This window comes from Macrobrachium rosenbergii, chromosome 8, assembly GCF_040412425.1.
Source record: "Macrobrachium rosenbergii isolate ZJJX-2024 chromosome 8, ASM4041242v1, whole genome shotgun sequence".
NCBI lineage: Eukaryota > Metazoa > Arthropoda > Malacostraca > Decapoda > Palaemonidae > Macrobrachium > Macrobrachium rosenbergii.
The window spans coordinates 40,668,598-40,685,098 of NC_089748.1; the positions used below are offsets into that span (position 1 = coordinate 40,668,598).

The 16,501-nt window shown below is 37.2% G+C and overlaps 1 protein-coding gene across 8 annotated transcripts in view; it reads right to left on the reverse strand.

Annotated features, from left to right (window-relative positions):
- The window catches only part of LOC136840743 (glutamate receptor ionotropic, kainate 2-like), a 297,978-nt gene that overhangs the window by 232,760 nt on the left and 48,717 nt on the right, over positions 1–16,501 (reverse strand). For all 8 annotated transcript variants that reach the window (XR_010853725.1, XM_067107569.1, XM_067107570.1 and 5 more), the window contains exon 2: positions 3,037–4,157. Coding sequence is in view for 7 of the 8 variants with exons in the window: in XM_067107569.1 (XP_066963670.1) it covers positions 3,037–3,277 (241 nt within the window). In the remaining variant the exon portion in view is untranslated. The remainder of the gene's footprint in view (positions 1–3,036; positions 4,158–16,501) is intronic.

The following is a 16,501-nucleotide window of genomic DNA, read 5'->3' on the forward strand; positions in this document are numbered from 1 at the left end:
TCTCTCTCCTCTCTCTCTCCTCTCTAAATCACAGTACTTTTCAAGGTATAGTTTTCCACTACTAAAACAATTTAAAATTATAATATAACGTAATAAACTAAAATTTGAGAAATTCCGTAAATATCACTTGCAATGGTTTAAAAAAATATTGTACTAAACCTAATATAATAAGCAATATGTCGACCTTTATTCAAATAGGCCTAGTGAACTAGGTATAAGAATAATGAAGAATAAACAACAGATATGGCAGGAAAGAGAAGCCATGAATATGATTAATGTGAATATTAATGTAACAAAGACCAAGAAAAAAATATGGAAATAATGGGTAGTTTAATATATTCATAAATATGAAAATAAAAAATTACAAATTTCTTCGACAGCCAGTTCATGAAGATACCCACTCAAAAAGGAGTTGAAGAAATTAGCAGGGGAAAACCCCAAACCCGTAGAAGTATTTTTGTAGACAAAAACGAGAACCACGTCGCCCCAAAGGAGAACTTGGCACAAGCAAAGCATCGCGGAAAAGTTAGCGATAAATTAAACCAATGGGCGGCTGCTTTTATCGCCTCCTTGATTCGGAGGCCACAAAAGGCAAGGCCTAAAAATCCTCTCTCTCTCTCTCTCTCTCTCTCTCTCTCTCTTCTCTCTCTCTTTCTTTCTCAGGCAAGATGGAGCATGATCTAGCTGCCTATATATATATATATATATATATATATATATATATATATATATATATATATATATATATATATATATATATATACATATTACAGATATATAGATAGAAATAACAAATATATCATGAATACATATCACTGTCAATTCGCGGGATTAGAACGAAAGGGGAGTACAGGCGTAAAACTGAAGTTTAATTTCTTTTTCAAATTTACAAAAGGGGAAGAGGGTGAGAGACGAGACAATACGTCACCCGTTGGATAAACAGGCCATGACAGTAAAAGATTAAGGTAATTGCATATATTTACCACAAAATGATTAACCATGAAAAAACCATGTATTCAATATCAGCTTAGGAAGATCAATAAAATAAATTTTATGGTTAACACAGAGAATTAAGCAATTTTTACAGAATTCTCATGGTTAATACTATTAAGATATATTGCAAAATATACTAATTGGATTTATTGCAAAATATATTATTAGGATTTATTGTGAAACATATGAAGATATGAAAAATTAGGCAATATAAAGAATTGGACAAGGTACTGGCTACCATTAGGGCATACTTTGTCACGTTAATCTTTCTATTTGTTGTGGAATAAATCTACAGTTTATGACTATTATTATTATTATTATTATTATTATTATTATTATTATTATTATTATTATTATTATTATTATTATTATTATTTAGAAGCAGTAGAACCAGTTCTTCAGTGAACCTTTGAATCTTACTCATTTCCCAAATCAATTTCTACTATGAATCTCATCAAATATTTGAATTTATACACTGAATCTTACTTCAACTATTTTAATTTTTACATTGAGGCTTACACACCAACTATACGAATTTGTAAATTTAATCTTACTCATCAGCTATTCGAATTTTTACACTGAATCTTACTCATCAACTATTCGAATTTTTACATTGAATCTTACTCAACTATTAGAATTTGTACATTTAATCTTACTCATCAACTATTAGAATTTTTACATTTAATCTTACTCAACAACTATTTGAATTTCTACATTGAATTTCTACTATGAGTCTTACTCACCAATTATTTGGATTTATATTATGAATCTTACCCATCAACTATCTGGAGTAACACATCGCATTTCTACCGTGAATCTTACTCATCAACTACTGGAATTTCTACTGTGACTCGTAGTGTACTCATTAGCTATTTGAATTTCTACGGTGAACCTTACTCATCAACTATTTGAATTTGTACTATGAATCTTACTCATCAAATATTTTAATTTCTACCATGAATCTTACTCATCAGCTACTGGAATTTCTACCGTGAATCTTACTCATCAACTCCTGGAATTTCTTCCGTGAATCTTACTCATCAACTACTGGAATTTCTACCGTGAATCTTACTCATCAACTACTGGGCTGTGAATCTTACTCATCAACTGCTGGAATTTCTACCATGAATCTTACTCATCGACTACTGGAATTCCTACCGTGAATCTTACTCATCAACTACTGGACTGTGAATCTTACTCATCAACTACTCGAATTCCTATCGTGAATCTTACTCATCAACTACTGGACAGTGAATCTTACTCATCAACTACTGGAATTCCTACCGTGAATCTTACCCATCAACTACTGGACAGTGAATCTTACTCATCAACTACTGGACTGTGAATCTTACTCATCAACTACTGGAATTCCTACCGTGAATCTTACCCATCAACTACTGGACGGTGAATCTTACTCATCAACTACTGGAATTCCTACCGTGAACCTTACTCATCAACTACTGGACAGTGAATCTTACTCATCAACTACTGGACTGTGAATCTCACTCATCAACTACTGGAATTCCTACCGTGAACCTTACCCATCAACTACTGGACTGTGAATCTTACTCATCAACTACTGGACTGTGAATCTTACTCATCAACTAGTGGACAGTGAATCTTACTCATCAACTACTGGAAATCCTACCGTGAACCTTACCCATCAACTACTGGACAGTGAATCTTACTTATCAACCATTGACTGTGAATCTGCTCATCAACTTCTGGATTGTGAATCTTACTCATCAACTACTGGAATTCCTACCGTGAACCTTACCCATCAACTACTGGACAGTGAATCTTACTCATCAACTACTGGAATTCCTACCGTGAACCTTACCCATCAACTACTGGACAGTGAATCTTACTCATCAACTACTGGACTGTGAATCTTACTCATCAACTACTGGATTGTGAATCTTACTCATCAACTACTGGAATTCCTACCGTGAACCTTACTCATCAACTACTGGACAGTGAATCTTACTCATCAACTACTGGAATTCCTACCGTGAATCTTACTCACGAGCCCCACCCACTCACCTATTCTGATGACGTCGGAGCCGAGGGCGACGTGAAGAAACGACACGACGAGCACGCACAGGGGAAGCAGAATTCCCTGAGGGAAACAGAAGGCGCGTGGGCGTGGTTTGGCATGGGCGTGGGACCTCGCCCACTCGTTCTGCGGCCCATAGAACCCCTTGCTGCCAACTGGGGCGTCCAGTCTCATTACACTTAATGCCTCCTGAGTAGGATCTTGGGCTGATGGAATTCCCTCGGTCATCTTCTCGTAGTTCTCTTTCCGTTTCACCTCGACTTATTCATTTCCTTCTATTTCCTTCGTATCTTTCCTGGCATTCCGTTAATTGGCACTAAATGGATATATTTATTTTTCTTTAGATTTAGTCATTCATGTTTGCGTAATATAATTTTTTAAAATATTTCCATTCATCTTTTTATTTTTGTCACCTTTTCACGCACATTCACGAAACTCGAATGTATTTTTCTCTCTTTTTATCACGGGATTTAAAAATCTTACATTTTGTATTTACGTCGCTTTCACCTCCATAGGTATAAAGCAGTTAGTAATGCAACTTTTTTAACAGACAAAAAAAAAAAAACTCTAAGATACTTCGCTCTTATTGTAGTGCGACTTAAAAAACTTTATGTTTTATATTTCACAGTCACTTCTACCTCCAGAAACAACAGGGCTGTTGATGAATAATGATGATTCTACGCAGAAGCATTATTACCCAGTACCCTTCATTCATCTCAGTCTCTCCCCTAAACTCATTATTTACACTGGAAACGACACAGAGGTATCAAGTGTCGCCCTCTGAATTGAAACGAGAGTCTTTGAGCACCGGAGGTAAAATTCGACGAAGCGTTAAAAAAAAGATTAATTTCAGCACCCTGTATCTTTTCTAATACGGCACCCTGTCATCATAATCCAGCAACGCGCAAATCTCAAGCACTCCAAGAACTTGCATTAGCGACTGTCCTGCTCCTCCTCCTACTCCTCGCGCCGGGATTAGGAAAAGTGTCGGGGCAAACGAAAACATCAGATGAAAACACTTCCTCTCTTCCCTCTTCTTCTTCTTGGGAATTCGTCGAGAAGTGGCATCTTTGCGCTGTGCTCTCTTCTCCTCGCAGATTCGATGCCTCTGAAAAAGATTGGGAAAATGGAGTTGAGCAATGGATGCTTAGCGAATAAAATAGGTATGTCGTTGACATACACACACACATACACACACATTATTTATATATATATATATATATATATATATATATATATATATATATATATATATATATATATATATACTGTATATATTATGTATTCATATATACGCGTATAACTGAATCACACGAAATATGGAAACGCCATGAGTGTGTGTGTGTGTGTGTGTGTGTAATGTGATAAAGATAAAATCACAAGGAAACGGAAACACTGGAGTGCTGCGAGGCCTTTCGACGCTATGTGTCCTTTACTTAGTGCTAAGTAAAGGACATAGCGTCGAAAGGTTCCTGCACTCCACTCTCCGTGGATTTTATCTTTATTTATATATTCATCACGTTCCATATTTTCGTGATTCAGTTATACATATATATATATATATATATATATATATATATATATATATATATATATATATATATATTTATATATATACATATATACAATAGCCATGATGACAGATCTACATTAACTGGAAATACGAATTATTCCTCACTTGCATTTGCTTCATGTATATGCTGAAACAAAAGCACCATCACCCACAAGCAAGCAGTCACTCGTGACTCAGTCTACGAGCAATAAAAATCCAAGCACAAGCACTGCACTGTCTCCAGCTGCTTCCTTTCATATCTTTGGAAGCACTAATATTATTTTTTTGTATTTTTATTACTTACGAAGTGAACACATTAATATGGAACAAGCACAGAACACTAATTTGGAAAAATTAAGGAGAATAATTCAATCAAGAAATAGGTTATAAAAACAAGATTAGGTTTGGAAATTATGGAAAATATAATATATACCGTATACACATTCATACATACATATAAAATTTATATATATATATATATATATATATATATATATATATATATATATATATATATATATATATATATATATTATAATCTATAACCGAATCAATGAAAATAGGGAACATGATGAATATATATATATATATATATATATATATATATATATATATATATATATATATATATATATATATATATATATATATATATATATATACATACATACACATATATATATATATATTATATATATATATATATATATATATATATATATATATATATATATATAGATATATATACCACCTGGGAGGCAACGCTTAAAATACATCTGAAATTTGGAGCTTGGAAAAACAGTGGTAAAACTCGTCGAGGTAAGGCGAAAGCACTGTCCCGATAATCAAGCAACTTCTGGCCTCTAATTAGCCTGTCCAGGACACCTCGTGAAATAAGACGGATGGTGAAAAAAGTTCCTGAATATCCCAGAATATCCTACAGCTTGTGGAAGGCCGAAGAGGAACAGTAACCACGACAATGGCCAGAGGATATTTATTTTGTCCCCGTCCGGACAGAGACAACTAAAGATGGCGTCTTCTACAGAAATGGAATATATCATTTAGGTCAAAGGAAAGGTTTGAAAGGTGTAACAAGCGGGAAACCTCGTAATTGTTAGGAGAGGGTGGATAGCAGGATGGAAGAGAGAGATTATGCATGGAGGTACAGTAAAATTAATGAAAGGGGTAGATGGGACGCTGCAGAGAACCTTTAAGTAAGCCTACAGTGCGCTGCGCGAGGTGCACTGACGGCATTAACCCCCTACTGAGGTTTTCTATAACGCTGTTACCAGCACCAATAGCAACACATAGACCTTAGAAGAGATATCTATATATTCTATATAACATTCATAGAACAAAGGTGAGGTTAAAGGCTATAGACTGTATATTACAATCTATTCTGTCACTGGAATGCCATAAGTAAGACGTGTGGGGAAAGGAAACTTTATATACATCTTTTTCACGGGGTGGAGGGGGTGGAGGAGGTGTCTTCATTATCAAATTATTATATTTCATTTTACAGAAGGCGAGAAGGGGAGAAAGGAGAAACACGAAAAAATCAGAAGAAGATTTTTCTCCACGTCACTTTTCCTCCTACTTCTTTGAGAGAAGATTAAAAAAAAAAAAAATTTGACATAATTCAAATCCTTTCTCATACATCCTCTCATAAATTCACATCCTTCCTCAGACATCCTTCATCTTTAAAAGAACAAGATGTAGGGAGAAAGAGTAGATTATTCAGGTCCTTTCTCATATTTCTTCATCTTTAAGATGACCAGATGTAGAGAGGAAGAATGCGACAAGAGGAGAGGATATTCATGTATTTTAAATATGCAAAATGGCTCCTGTGTGTCGAATACATATCTGTTCTTTATCACAGAAGAAGATGGATGGGAGAAGAGAAAGAGAGAGAGAGAGAGAGAGAGAGAGAGAGAGAGAGAGAGATGAGATGTCAGGAAAAAGGCGAACAAAGCCAATCTCTCTCTCTTCTCTCTGTTCCTCTTTTCTACCCAATTTCTCTATCTCCTCCTTTTATTCTCCTCATCTCTCTCTCACTCTCTCTCTCTCTCTCTCTCTCCCTTTCTCTCCCTTCTCTCTCTCTCTCTCTCTTTTCCTTTCTCTTTCAATCTCTCTCTCTCTCTCTCTTCCCCTCTTACTTCCTCCTTCTCTCGTTCAATCTCTCTCTCTCTCTCTCTCTCTCTCTCTCTCTCTCTCTCTCCTCTCTCTCTCTCTCTCCCTCCTCTCTCTCTCTCTTCCTCAATCTTTCCCTCTTTCTCTTCCTCAATCTCTCTCTCTCTCTTTCTTCCTCAGTGTCTCCCTCTCTCTCACTCAATCTCTCTCTCTCTCTCACTCAATCTCTGTCTCTCTCTCCCTTAATCTCTCTGTCTCTCTCTCTCTCTGTCTGTCTCTCTCTCTCTCTCTCTCTCTCTCTCTCTCTCAACTCCTCCTAAAAGCCCGACGTCAATTTGCATGTCGGAGCAACACCACATCTGTGTGTCTTTTCCGAAACGAGGTCTATCTCCTGCAGGAGGAATTTCACGAGCAGTTTCGCCTCCTCCTGGAAGAAGGAGAAGAAGGCGCCGCACAAAGGAAGGAAGCTTTTAGGCGAAAGGACACTTCTTGGAAAAACACACACACACAGGGTTTTTCGCCGGATTTCATTCCTGTGGGGCGGGCGGGGGAAGAGCTACTGTAATTTTACTGTAATAATATTCCGGTACAGAACGTGTTCGAAGGATTTTTCAAATCGAGTTTTTTTTTTTTTTTTGTTGATTCAGTGATTCTCGAGTGTCTTTAAAAAACAAAAGACCTCCTGTAATTAAACAGCTTTTTCGCTGGATTTCATTCCTGTGTGGGAGAAGAGCTACTGTAATTTTACTGTAATAATATTCCGGTACAGAACGTGTTCGAAGGATTTTTCAAAATCGAGTTTTTTTTTTTTTTGATTCTCAGTGATTCTCGAGTGTCTTTAAAAACAAAGACCTCCTGTAATTAAACAGCTTTTTTTCGGATTTCATTCCTGTGTGGGGGAGAGGGGGAAGAGCTACTGTGTAATTTTACTGTAATAATATTCCGGTACAGAACGTGCTCGAAGGATTTTCAAAATCGAGTTTTTTTTTTTTTTTTTTTTTGGTGATTCTCAGTGATTCTCGAGTGTCTTTAAAAACAAAGACCTCCTGTAATTAAACAGCTTTTTTCGCCGGATTTCATTCCTGTGGGGCGGGCGGGGGAAGAGCTACTGTAATTTTACTGTAATAATATTCCGGTACAGAACGTGTTCGAAGGATTTTTCAAAATCGATTTTTTTTTTTTTTTTTTTTTGATTCTCAGTGATTCTCGAGTGTCTTTAAAAACAAAGACCTCCTGTAATTAAACAGCTTTTTTCGCCGGATTTCATTCCTGTGGGGCGGGAGGGAAGAGCTACTGTAATTTTACTGTAATAATATTCCGGTACAGAACGTGTTCGAAGGATTTTTCAAAATCGAGTTTTTTTTTTTTGGTGATTCTCAGTGATTCTCGAGTGTCTTTAAAAACAAAGACCTCCTGTAATTAAACAGCTTTTTTCGCCGGATTTCATTCCTGTGTGTGGGGGGGGGGGGAAGAGCTACTGTAATTTTACTGTAATAATATTCCGGTAGAGAACGTGTTCGAAGGATTTTTCAAAATCGAGTTTTTTTTTTTGTTGATTTCAGTGATTCTCGAGTGTCTTTAAAAACAAAGACCTCCTGTAATTAAACAGCTTTTTCGCCGGATTTCATTCCTGTGAGTGGGGGGCGGGGTAGAGCGCCTACTGTAATTTTACTGTAATAATATTCCGGTACAGAACGTGTGTTCAGCTGGATTTTTCAAAATCGATTTTTTTTTTTTTTATGATTCTCAGTGATTCTCGAGTGTCTTTAAAAACAAACACCTCCTGTAATTAAACAGCTTTTTGTAATGATCATTTGTAAACTGAATGAATCTGTCTAAGAGCAAACAAGTTTCAAATGCGCCGAAGTTTCTTCGGCGCAGTCGAGTTTTCTGTACGGCTGCTACAGCGTATAATCAAGGCCACCGAAAATAGATCTATCTTTCGGTGGTCTCGGTGTAATGTTGTATGAGCCGCGGCCCATGAAACTTTAAACAGGATTAGGTACTGGGCTTAATTCAAGTCAGGGCCTATAAATACAAACTCTGACTCTGTTCTGCACAAGATGTGAAGATGTAAGAGAATAACTAGAGAACCTTGGTAATCCTTTGCTCTGCCTTGCTTTAGTTTTCTGTAAAGAAAACTATTGTGACGGATTTGTCTGTCTGTCCGCACTTTTCTGTCCGCCTCAGATCTTAAATTACTGATTAGCTGAGAGCTGCAAATGGTATGTTGATCATCCACCCTCCAATCATCAAACATACCAAATTGCAGCCCTCTAGCCTCAGCAGTTTTTATTTTATTTAAGGTTAAAGTTAGCGATGACCATGCGTCTGGCAACGATATTGGACAGGCTCATACAGCATTATACGCTGAACAGAAAACTCGATTGCACCGAAAATAAAAGCGCATTTACATACAAAAAAAATTAATTTTAAAATAAAAATTTCCTTTTGGATATCAGACTTTCTAATAATAATAATAATAATAATAATAATAATAATAATAATAATAATAATAAAATTGAGCGCGGGAAATAACACAACCACCAAATAATAATAATAATAATAATAATAATAATAATAATAATAATAATAATAATAATAATAAATTGTATAATCAAAATCCACAATTATATAGTAAATATATTACTATACAATTGTGGGTTTTTATTACACAGATTGTTTTTCACGAGATTGTGAATCTCTGAAATAATTAACAATAATAATAATAATAATAATAATAATAATAATAATACACAATAATAATAATAATAATAATAACACGGGAAATACCGCAACCACCAAATCTATATATAACCTAAAAGCGCAAATGGAAAGCATAGAGAACCCACGCCTGAGATATTCGAAGCTTCGCCATCAAAAACAAAATGCAATGATGCAAACACGACATCCCCTGCTAAGTGACACGCCTCTACGATGCCATATGAGACGAAATTGCCGAGCGGTAGACAGATGCCATCCGCAGCGTCACGATTCAGCCCAGATTTTGAACAGATTCCATCAAATGGAAACAATTCGGTCGGGATTTTATGGCGGGGCGGCTCGCGAGGACGGCTGTCGGATTGAAGAGCAATTGCCGAACGAACGTTTCGGCGTGTCGGTTTGATTAGGGTGATTTAAATAGAAAAAAGGGGGTGATTTAATATAAAATGGAATGGAATGGGATATAGAGTTTAGGACAAAGGCCAAGCATTGGGACCTATGAGGTCGTTCAGCGCTGGAAAGGAAATGGAGGTTAGGTAGGTTTGAAAGGTGTACAGGAGGAAGACTTCGCAGTTGCACTATGAATCAATTATCAGAAGAAGGTGGATAGCAAGATGAAAGACAGATAATATGAACGGAGGTACAGTAAAAGGAATGAAAGGGGTTGCAGCTATGGGTCGAAGGGCGAAACGAATTGAGTATCAAAGGCTCCTTTGCCACATAATATAGAAACTGACGCCTGTACGAAATATAAATCGGAACATACTTTCTTCAAGCCCTCCCTTTCATACTTTCTTGCCAGCTACGATCGCAATGAATTGTAGCATTACTCTTACTTAGTAATCTACAGAAAATAATATACAGAACTTTTGGTCAACACCAATACGATGCATAGCATGGCTCTTCCTTGGTAATCTACAGAAAATAATATACAGAACTTTTGGTCAACACCAATACGATGCATAGCATGGCTCTTCCTTGGTAATCTACAGAAAATAATATACAGAACTTTTGGTCAACACCATTACGATGCATAGCATGGCTCTTCCTTGGTAATCTACAAAAAATAATATGCAGAACTTCTGGTCAACACCATTATGATGCATAGCATGGCTCTTCCTCGGTAATCTACAGAAAATAATATACAGAACTTCTGGTCAACACTGTTCCAGAGTAACAGAGTCTGATTTCATTGTCAGTTGTATGTAGAGGCCTACAGAATGGATACAGCAGAATTTCCCAGGAAAGGCATACAGAATAAATACTAATGCAAAAACGACAGAGAGAGAGAGAGAGAGAGAGAGAGAGAGAGAGAGAGAGAGAGAGAGAGAGAGAGAGAGAGAGAGAGAGAGAGATCTGATTTCTTTGTCAGTTGTATGCAAAGGCCTACACAATGCACAACAGAATCTCCTTGTCCAGGAAAGGCATACAGAATAAATACCAATGCGGCAAAACGAGAGAGAGAGAGAGAGAGAGAGAGAGAGAGAGAGAGAGAGAGAGAGAGAGAGAGAGAGAGAGAGAATAGTCGTAAATATTAACAAATGTTTACACAGTGCAACAGGGTCGTTCACACGAGGGTGAAAACGCGAAGTAAAATTTGATAAAAAAATAATTAGAGCAACAGCATCAATTTCAAAATTTCAAAAATAACTGACATAATGCATAAAGATGTTAGTTTTTTTTTTCACCAATGCACTACCGTTAATAATACCCAGGCGAGAATGATACGAGATTTCCACATTCGACCTGTGGTCATAGAACTGAACTGAACTGAACATAGAATTTTGGCCAAAGGTCAAGCACTGGGACGTATGAGGTCATTCAGTGCTGAAACGGAAATTGACAGTAAAAGGTTCGAACGGTGTAACAGGAGGAAAACCTCAAAGCAGCTGCACTGTGAATCAATTATTAGGAAAGTCCGATGGAAGAAAGAGAATATGAAAGGAGCTAGTGTAAAAGGAATGAAAGTCTGATTCCTCTGTCACTACGTTTCAATCTCTGGGCCTGTTAAGGGAACAATGACACGCACAGCTGCCAAACCTCGTTGCTCCTGTAATCAGTCACAGAGTGATAGAGAAGCCAACTCTACACTGGATGTAGATTGAACAAGTAAAAAATGTGCAGAAGTTTCTTCGGCGCAATCGAATTTTCCGTACAGCGTATAATCAAGGCCACCGAACATAGATCTATCGGTATAATGCTGTATGAGATGCAGCCCGTGAAACTTTAACCACGTCCCGGTTGGTGGCCTGTCCTATATCGTCGCCAGAAGCACGATTATGGCTAACTTTAACCTTGTATAAAATAAAAACTACTGAGGCTAGAGGGCAGCAATTTGGTATGTTTGATGATTGGAGGGTGGATGATCAACACACCAATTTTCAGAATTCTAGCCTCAGTAGTTTTTGAGATTTGAGGGCGGACAGAAAAAGTGCGGACAGAATAAAGTGCGGAATGACAGACAAAGCCGGCACAACAGTTTTCTTTTCCAAAAAACTAAAAATTATGATTCTGTCACACTTATTGTTTTTTAACTATAGGACCCCCAACCAACAATTATTATAAGTCCCATTTCCCCAAAAAACTACTCAAAATAGCGTGTTCAACTGAGATATTTTTTTTTATGTCTCATCGCAGCGACGCGTGACCTTAAAAACGTTTAAACACGAAGCTTTCAGGGAACCTCGCCCCCCCCCAAAAAAAACACCTTTACAATCGCAAGCGACCAAACGACAAGAATTTCCGCGATCTGCCCCGATGGGAGAGAGAGAGAGAGAGAGAGAGAGAGAGAGAGAGAGAGAGAGAGAGAGAGAGAGGAAAATTGGGCGGTGGGGAGGGGGGCCCTCTTCCGAGGCGTGAGAGAGAGAGAGTACAGGGTCGTTTTTCTTCCTCTTAATTTCCTTCTACAGGAAATCGAGAGAGGGGCGGAGAGAGGATGTGACGCAGGAAACGCCGTTATGGCAGGTCCTCTTTTATAGTTATTTGTCTTTTTGCTCTTATCGAGTTTTCGCGTCTCTCGGAGGAACGAAGATCAACCCCCCCCACCCCCCAACAACCCAACCACCTCCTCAGACCAGTTCGTTCGTCAGCCTCGACCGTCTGTCAACGGCCTTGAGGGGAGTGTTTGGGTCCCAACTCGTTTTCTGGGATTATTGTTTTTAACTAGTTTTTATTTGGCTTCTTGTTTCTCGTGATTCTTTTTAACTTGCGTTTATTTGCCTTCTTGTTTTTCGTGATTCTCAATACCTTGCTTTTATTTGCCTTCTTGTTTTTCGTGATTCTCTTTACCTAGCTTTTATTTGCTTTCTTGTTGTTCCTTCGTGTTTCTTTCACTAATCTTTTATTTTGCTCTTGTTCCGCAAAGGCACTGTACTACGCTGGGTATATTTTAATTATGTTGGTTGAAATAACGTACTAATGACAGTAAGCTCATATTTTACATTATTCTAGAATGAACTTTTCTGGTACCCAAAAGAGCCCAGCTGACACTGGGACGTCTTTACAACATTTCAGAATAACTCTTCCGGTGCTGACATTATATATATTTTTAAGTTTAAATAATTTCATTATGAATTCTTCTGTTGCCCACAGATGCCCAGCTGACATTATTCCATTTCTACATCATTTTACTTTAAAGTCTTCCACTGCCCACGGGAGCCAATCTGACATTATATATATATATATATATATATATATATATATATATATAGGGAGTATACACACATATATATATATATATATATATATATATATATATATATATATATATATATATATATACACACCTATACTGAACCCATTTTCCTTAATCAAATTAACGAGTAAGTACTGAAACGCAATGAAGCTTCTATATTGTCAAAAAGCGTAAATATCAACAGGTCTGAAATAACACGAAAACCGCAACACCTAAACGAATAAATCTAAACGAATAAACTAAGTCAGCAAAAGCCGACATTTTAGTTTATCGAGACTTATTTCAGTGACTCGGAATAGGAAGAGAGGAAAATGAGGAAAAAGGAAAAAAGGAAAATGATAAAAGGAAAACAGAAAAAAGAATAAAGGAAAGAAACGAAAAAGGAAAAATGAAAAGGGAAAAATAGGAAAAACGAAAAAATCAAAATAGGAAAAAGGAAATCAGGAAAAAAGTGAAAAAGGACAAAATGAAAAAAGGAAAAAAAAACAGGAAAAAATTAAAAAAGGAGGAAATGCAAAAATGAACAAAGAAAAAACAGGGAAAAAGAAAAAAAGGAAACAAGGAAAAGAAGGAAAAAATAAAATAGGAAAAAATGAAAATAGAAAAAAGAAGAGGAAAAAAGGAAAAAGAAAAAAAAGGAAAAAAAAGGAAAAAGAACGATTGAAATGCATGAGGTTTCATTTTCCCCGAAATGGAACCTATCTTCGTCGATTAGAACACAGGAGCTTGATTTCTCAATCTTTCGGTCCGAAAGTTTTTTGTATTTTTTATTGGTAACCTTTGTCAAATTTTTTTTTTTTTTACTTTTTAGTTTTCTGAAAAGAAAACTATTGTGCCGGCTTTGTCTGTCCGTCCGCACTTTATTCTGTCCTCACTTTTTCTGTCCAAGCCCTCAGATCTTGAAAACTAGCTTCTAGGCTAGGGGGCTGCAAATTGGTGTGTTGATCATATACACCACTCCAAACATCAAACATACCTCTGATTACAGCCCTCTAGCCTCAGTAGTTTTGATTTTATTTAAGGTTAAGTTGGGGCCATAATCGTGCTTCTGGCAACGATAGGACAGGCACCACCGGGCTTGGTCAGAGTTTATGGGCCGGCTCATTCATCACATACGAGACCACCCGAAAAGATGGGATCTATTTTCGGTGGCTCGATTATGCGCTGTAGTATGAACAGAAAACTCGATTGCGCCGAAGGAACTGGCTCAAATTTAATTGTTTGTAATTTTCATAGAGTCTGTACATTGTCATATAGATTTCTTCTTGCATATAACATATATTTGTGAGTGTTTTGTGTGTGTGTGCGTTTTATCAGTGTCTATCTACACCCGCTTGAGTGGATGAGTGCGCATACATACACACACACACACACACACATACACATCATACATCACTGCACACACGTCACTATGTTTCCCAGGCCGAACCAGAAAGGTGGGAATAAAGTCTGAACAAAACATAAGAGAGACCGCTCGGCCGCCTTGCAACCTGGCTCCTAAAGTCGCACCTAAAGTTGCTTACTCGAGGGAAAACATCGAACTAATACCACTTTAATTCTTGCCTTCAGTTGCAGAAGCAACAGAAGCATCCACATCAGCCGCCATATTTGTATGATGTTCCTTTGGACTGATGTTATTGACAGATTTTGTTTTTTTTTGGGGGGGATTACGGCCATGTTTTCGCGATCCTCTGAAAACCGCTGGAAATAAACAAATAAACGCACGCCTGCATTCGGCTCCATTTTCGAGTTAATGAAGTCTGAAAAGAGAGAGAGAGAGAGAGAGAGAGAGAGAGAGAGAGAGAGAGAGAGAGAGAGAGAGAGAGAGAGAGAGAGAGCTTTAGCAAAATCGTTTTCTACTACATTTCCTTTGCGAACCTGCTTCATCACCTGCGATCCTCTTCCGAGGAGAGGTTTGAAAAGGCGAATGTGCTGCGCGGTGGTAACCTGTGAACTGTCTGTCCGCTTTGCAGATATTGTGTTATATATAAGCTGTTCCAGGAAGTTCCTGATAAGGAAATTAGTAACGGTACGCCGGTCAGTTTCATTTTAACTTGATGTGATTCATTACTGATATTCTCTCTCTCTCTCCTCTCTCTCTCTCTCTCTCTCTCTCTCTCTCTCTCTCTCTCTCTCTCTATATATATATATATATATATATATATATATATATATATGTATATGTGTGTGTATATATGCACACTTGCGAATCCATACCAAGTTAAAAAAACTGTAAAATAATTGCGGTCTGAATTACTTTTTCCTTTCAATTGCTGCTTCTTTTAAGACTAAATGAGTATATATATATATATATATATATATATATATATATATATATATATATATATATATATATATATATATAGGTGTGTGTGTGTGTAAACCTTTAACCCTCAGTGTGCAAATGTTCAACTATCCACTGTATTACAAACTGAGATAAATGTTTCCGTATTAATGCCTGCAAAGGAAAAAAACATTACAGTCTAAGATGCGAAATTTGTCCCTAATAGTAAGATCATCTCCATATAGATATTATTATTATTATTATTATTATTATTATTATTATTATTATTATTATTATTTCGGCAGATGAAACCTATTCACATGGAACAAGCACACCAAAGGGGCCATTGACTCGAAATTCTTTAAGCTTCAAAAGAATGTTGGTTTCAACCTCCCACCGCAGCAGACCCCCCCAACACTGCGGCAGTAACTGATCATGATAGGGAGCCAGTGATTTTCATTCATCGCCCTCGGGGAGACGCGAACCCCCGCAGCGACATCTGAGTGGCTTTCCACGACGCTAACCACTATACCAGCCATCAATTAAGAAGCTAAAAAATTTAAACCATGGGTCCATTTCGCATTACATGAAGCCCGAAATAGTAATAAATGCCTGCTGAAGTTTCTTTCTGAGCCGAGCTTTCTGTACAGCGTATAGGCCTGAAAATATTATGCTGTATGAGCCATGACCCATGAAACTTTAACCGGCACGGTAGGCCTGTCCTATAGAGTTGGTAGATGCACGATTATAAGCTAACCGTATGAAATAAAACTGAGGCCTAGGGCCGCAATGTGGTAGGTTTGATGATTGGAGGTGGATGATCAACAGACCAATTTGCAGCCCTCTAGCCTCAGTAGTTTTTAAAATCTGAGGGCGGACAGAATTAAGTGCGGACAGAAAAATGTGCGGACAGAAAAAATGCGGACAGAAAAAGTGCGGATAGAATTAAGTGAGGACAGAAAAAGTGCGGAGAGAATTAAGTGCGGACAGAAAAAGTGCGGACGGACAGACAAAGCCGTCACATTAGTTTTCTTTGACAGAAAACTAAAAAGTAAAAAAAAAAAAAAA